The 5559-nt window shown below is 57.7% G+C and overlaps 1 protein-coding gene across 1 annotated transcript in view; it reads left to right on the top strand.

The window, feature by feature from the left end:
• Positions 1-1945: 1945 nt before the first annotated feature.
• Positions 1946-5559, top strand: part of LOC140366847 (pleckstrin homology domain-containing family A member 7-like) — a gene marked incomplete at its 5' end in the record, with an annotated part of 158014 nt that continues 154400 nt past the window's right edge. The window contains one exon of the mRNA XM_072453034.1: positions 1946-2070. Within this exon, the coding sequence (XP_072309135.1) occupies positions 1946-2070 (125 nt within the window). The remainder of the gene's footprint in view (positions 2071-5559) is intronic.

Genomic DNA, 5559 nt, shown 5'->3' with positions numbered 1-5559 from the left:
ACCAGGACTAAAGCGGGTCTGGACCAGGTCTAAAGCGGGACTGGACCAGGTCTAAAGCGGGACTGGACCAGGACTAAAGCGGGTCTGGACCAGGTCTAAAGCGGGTCTGGACCAGGACTAAAGCGGGTCTGGACCAGGTCTAAAGCGGGTCTGGACCAGGTCTAAAGCGGGTCTGGACCAGGACTAAAGCGGGTCTGGACCAGGACTAAAGCGGGTCTGGTCTAAAGCGGGACTGGACCAGGACTAAAGCGGGTCTGGACCAGGTCTAAAGCGGGTCTGGACCAGGACTAAAGCGGGACTGGACCAGGACTAAAGCGGGACTGGACCAGGTCTAAAGTGGGTCTGGACCAGGTCTAAAGTGGGTCTGGACCAGGACTAAAGCGGGACTGGACCAGGACTAAAGCGGGTCTGGACCAGGACTAAAGCGGGACTGGACCAGGACTAAAGCGGGTCTGGACCAGGTCTAAAGCGGGACTGGACCAGGACTAAAGCGGGTCTGGACCAGGTCTAAAGCGGGTCTGGACCAGGACTAAAGCGGGTCTGGACCAGGACTAAAGCGGGTCTGGACCAGGTCTAAAGCCGGTCTGGACCAGGACTAAAGCGGGTCTGGACCAGGTCTAAAGCGGGTCTGGACCAGGTCTAAAGCGGGTCTGGTCTAAAGCGGGTCTGGACCAGGACTAAAGCGGGTCTGGACCAGGACTAAAGCGGGACTGGACCAGGACTAAAGCGGGTCTGGACCAGGACTAAAGCGGGTCTGGACCAGGTCTAAAGCGGGTCTGGACCAGGACTAAAGCGGGTCTGGACCAGGACTAAAGCGGGACTGGACCAGGACTAAAGCGGGTCTGGACCAGGTCTAAAGCGGGTCTGGACCAGGACTAAAGCGGGTCTGGACCAGGTCTAAAGCCGGTCTGGACCAGGACTAAAGCGGGTCTGGACCAGGTCTAAAGCGGGTCTGGTCTAAAGCGGGTCTGGACCAGGTATAAAGCGGGTCTGGACCAGGTCTAAAGCCGGTCTGGACCAGGACTAAAGCGGGTCTGGACCAGGTCTAAAGCGGGTCTGGACCAGGACTAAAGCGGGTCTGGTCTAAAGCGGGTCTGGACCAGGTCTAAAGCGGGTCTGGACCAGGACTAAAGCGGGTCTGGACCAGGTCTAAAGCGGGTCTGGACCAGGACTAAAGCGGGTCTGGACCAGGTCTAAAGCGGGTCTGGACCAGGACTAAAGCGGGTCTGGACCAGGTCTAAAGCGGGTCTGGACCAGGACTAAAGCGGGTCTGGACCAGGACTAAAGCGGGACTGGACCAGGACTAAAGCGGGTCTGGACCAGGTCTAAAGCGGGTCTGGACCAGGTCTAAAGCGGGTCTGGACCAGGACTAAAGCGGGTCTGGACCAGGTCTAAAGCGGGTCTGGTCTAAAGCGGGTCTGGACCAGGTCTAAAGCGGGTCTGGACCAGGACTAAAGCGGGTCTGGACCAGGACTAAAGTGGGTCTGGACCAGGTCTAAAGCCGGTCTGGACCAGGACTAAAGCGGGTCTGGACCAGGTCTAAAGCGGGACTGGACCAGGTCTAAAGCGGGTCTGGACCAGGACTAAAGCGGGTCTGGACCAGGTCTAAAGCGGGTCTGGACCAGGACTAAAGCGGGTCTGGACCAGGTCTAAAGCGGGTCTGGACCAGGACTAAAGCGGGACTGGACCAGGACTAAAGCGGGTCTGGACCAGGACTAAAGCCGGTCTGGACCAGGACTAAAGCCGGTCTGGACCAGGTCTAAAGCGGGTCTGGACCAGGTCTAAAGCGGGTCTGGACCAGGTCTAAAGCCGGTCTGGACCAGGACTAAAGCCGGTCTGGACCAGGACTAAAGCGGGTCTGGACCAGGTCTAAAGCCGGTCTGGACCAGGACTAAAGCGGGTCTGGACCAGGACTAAAGCGGGTCTGGACCAGGACTAAAGCCGGTCTGGACCAGGACTAAAGCCGGTCTTGGTTGTGTGTTTCAGTCATAACAAGAGCAGAACGACCTTCATTCATCCTCAGACTGGAGTCACTTCCACAGAAAACTCCACCTTCATCCTCCATGAACTGTGAGTACTGCAAATACTGTGAGTACTGCAAATACTGTGAGTACTGCAAATACTGTGAGTACTGCAAATACTGTGAGTACTGCAAATACTGTGGTTTGGGGATTTTGGGTGGTTTGGGGGGGTTTGGGGGAGTTTGGGTGGTTTGGGGAGTTTGGGTGGTTTGGGGGGAGTTTGGGTGGTTTGGGGGGAGTTTGGGTGCTTTGGGGGGAGTTTGGGTGGTTTGGGGGGAGTTTGGGTGGTTTGGGGGAGTTTGGGTGGTTTGGGGGAGTTTGGGTGGTTTGGGGGGAGTTTGGGTGGTTTGGGGGAGTTTGGGTGGTTTGGGGAGTTTGGGTGGTTTGGGGAGTTTGGGTGCTTTGGGTGCTTTGGGGGGAGTTTGGGTGGTTTGGGGGAGTTTGGGTGGTTTGGGGGAGTTTGGGTGGTTTGGGGGGAGTTTGGGTGGTTTGGGGGAGTTTGGGTGGTTTGGGGAGTTTGGGTGGTTTGGGGGAGTTTGGTTGGTTTGGGGAGTTTTGGGGGGAGTTGAGGGGAGTTTGGGTGGTTTGAGGGAGTTTGGGTGGTTTGGGGGAGTTTGGGTGGTTTGGGGGGAGTTTGGGTGGTTTGGGTGCTTTGGGGGGAGTTTGGGTGGTTTGGGGGAGTTTGGGTGGTTTGGGGGAGTTTGGGTGGTTTGGGGGGAGTTTGGGTGGTTTGGGGGAGTTTGGGTGGTTTGGGGAGTTTGGGTGGTTTGGGGGAGTTTGGGTGGTTTGGGGAGTTTGGGTGGTTTGGGGGAGGTTGGGGGAGTTTTGGGGGGAGTTGAGGGGAGTTTGGGTGGTTTGGGGGAGTTTGGGTGGTTTGAGGGGAGTTTGGGTGGTTTGGGGGAGTTTGGGTGGTTTGGGGAGTTTGGGTGGTTTGGGGGAGTTTGGGTGGTTTGGGGAGTTTGGGTGGTTTGGGTGCTTTGGGGGGAGTTTGGGTGGTTTGGGGGAGTTTGGTTGGTTTGGGGAGTTTTGGGGGGAGTTGAGGGGAGTTTGGGTGGTTTGGGGGAGTTTGGGTGGTTTGGGGGAGTTTGGGTGGTTTGGGGGGAGTTTGGGTGGTCTGGGGGAGTTTGGGTGGTTTGGGGAGTTTGGGTGGTTTGGGGGAGTTTGGGTGGTTTGGGGAGTTTGGGTGGTTTGGGTGGTTTGGGGGAGTTTTGGGGGGAGTTGAGGGGAGTTTGGGTGGTTTGGGGGAGTTTGGGTGGTTTGGGGGGAGTTTGGGTGGTTTGGGGGAGTTTGGGTGGTTTGGGGAGTTTGGGTGGTTTGGGGGAGTTTGGGTGGTTTGGGGGGAGTTTGGGTGGTTTGGGGGAGTTTGGGTGGTTTGGGGAGTTTTGGGGGGAGTTGAGGGGAGTTTGGGTGGTTTGGGGGAGTTTGGGTGGTTTGGGGAGTTTTGGGGGGAGTTGAGGGGAGTTTGGGTGGTTTGGGGGGAGTTTGGGTGGTTTGGGGGAGTTTGGGTGGTTTGGGGGAGTTTGGGTGGTTTGGGGAGTTTGGGTGGTTTGGGGGAGGTTGGGGGAGTTTTGGGGGGAGTTGAGGGGAGTTTGGGTGGTTTGGGGGAGTTTGGGTGGTTTGAGGGGAGTTTGGGTGGTTTGGGGGAGTTTGGGTGGTTTGGGGAGTTTGGGTGGTTTGGGGGAGTTTGGGTGGTTTGGGGAGTTTGGGTGGTTTGGGTGGTTTGGGGGAGGTTGGGGGAGTTTTGGTGGTTTGGGGGGAGTTTGGGGTGGTTTGGGGAGTTTGGGTGGTTTGGGTGGTTTGGGGGGAGTTTGGGTGGTTTGGGGGGAGTTTGGGTGGTTTGGGGAGTTTGGGTGGTTTGGGGAGTTTGGGTGGTTTGGGGAGTTTGGGTGCTTTGGGTGGTTTGGGGGAGTTTGGGTGGTTTGGGGGGAGTTTGGGTGGTTTGGGGGAGTTTGGGTGGTTTGGGGGGAGTTTGGGTGGTTTGGGGGAGTTTGGGTGGTTTGGGGAGTTTTGGGGGGAGTTGAGGGGAGTTTGGGTGGTTTGGGGGAGTTTGGGTGGTTTGGGGGAGTTTGGGTGGTTTGGGGGGAGTTTGGGTGGTTTGGGGGAGTTTGGGTGGTTTGGGGAGTTTGGGTGGTTTGGGGGAGTTTGGGTGGTTTGGGGAGTTTGGGTGGTTTGGGTGGTTTGGGGGAGGTTGGGGGAGTTTTGGGGGGAGTTGAGGGGAGTTTGGGTGGTTTGGGGGAGTTTGGGTGGTTTGGGGGAGTTTGGGTGGTTTGGGGAGTTTGGGTGGTTTGGGGGAGTTTGGGTGGTTTGGGGAGTTTGGGTGGTTTGGGTGGTTTGGGGGAGGTTGGGGGAGTTTTGGGGGGAGTTGAGGGGAGTTTGGGTGGTTTGGGGGAGTTTGGGTGGTTTGGGGGAGTTTGGGTAGTTTGGGGGAGTTTGGGTGGTTTGGGGAGTTTGGGTGGTTTGGGGAGTTTGGGTGGTTTGGGGAGTTTGGGTGCTTTGGGTGCTTTGGGGGGAGTTTGGGTGGTTTGGGGGAGTTTGGGTGGTTTGGGGGGAGTTTGGGTGGTTTGGGGGAGTTTGGGTGGTTTGGGGGGAGTTTGGGTGGTTTGGGGGAGTTTGGGTGGTTTGGGGAGTTTTGGGGGGAGTTGAGGGGAGTTTGGGTGGTTTGGGGGAGTTTGGGTGGTTTGGGGGAGTTTGGGTGGTTTGGGGAGTTTGGGTGGTTTGGGGGAGGTTGGGGGAGTTTTGGGGGGAGTTGAGGGGAGTTTGGGTGGTTTGGGGGAGTTTGGGTGGTTTGAGGGGAGTTTGGGTGGTTTGGGGGAGTTTGGGTGGTTTGGGGGAGTTTGGGTGGTTTGGGGAGTTTGGGTGGTTTGGGTGGTTTGGGGGAGGTTGGGGGAGTTTTGGTGGTTTGGGGGGAGTTTGGGGTGGTTTGGGGAGTTTGGGTGGTTTGGGTGGTTTGGGGGGAGTTTGGGTGGTTTGGGGGGAGTTTGGGTGGTTTGGGGAGTTTGGGTGGTTTGGGGAGTTTGGGTGGTTTGGGGAGTTTGGGTGCTTTGGGTGGTTTGGGGGAGTTTGGGTGGTTTGGGGGGAGTTTGGGTGGTTTGGGGGAGTTTGGGTGGTTTGGGGGGAGTTTGGGTGGTTTGGGGGAGTTTGGGTGGTTTGGGGAGTTTTGGGGGGAGTTGAGGGGAGTTTGGGTGGTTTGGGGGAGTTTGGGTGGTTTGGGGGAGTTTGGGTGGTTTGGGGGGAGTTTGGGTGGTTTGGGGGAGTTTGGGTGGTTTGGGGAGTTTGGGTGGTTTGGGGGAGTTTGGGTGGTTTGGGGAGTTTGGGTGGTTTGGGTGGTTTGGGGGAGGTTGGGGGAGTTTTGGGGGGAGTTGAGGGGAGTTTGGGTGGTTTGGGGGAGTTTGGGTGGTTTGGGGGAGTTTGGGTGGTTTGGGGAGTTTGGGTGGTTTGGGGGAGTTTGGGTGGTTTGGGGAGTTTGGGTGGTTTGGGTGGTTTGGGGGAGGTTGGGGGAGTTTTGGGGGGAGTTGAGGGGAGTTTGGGTGGTTTGGGG

This window comes from Eucyclogobius newberryi, unplaced genomic scaffold, assembly GCF_026437365.1.
Source record: "Eucyclogobius newberryi isolate DKJ021-1_F unplaced genomic scaffold, fEucNew1.0.hap1 SCAF_190, whole genome shotgun sequence".
In the NCBI taxonomy this organism is placed as follows: domain Eukaryota; kingdom Metazoa; phylum Chordata; class Actinopteri; order Gobiiformes; family Gobiidae; genus Eucyclogobius; species Eucyclogobius newberryi.
This window is presented reverse-complemented; position numbering and strand designations above follow the sequence as displayed.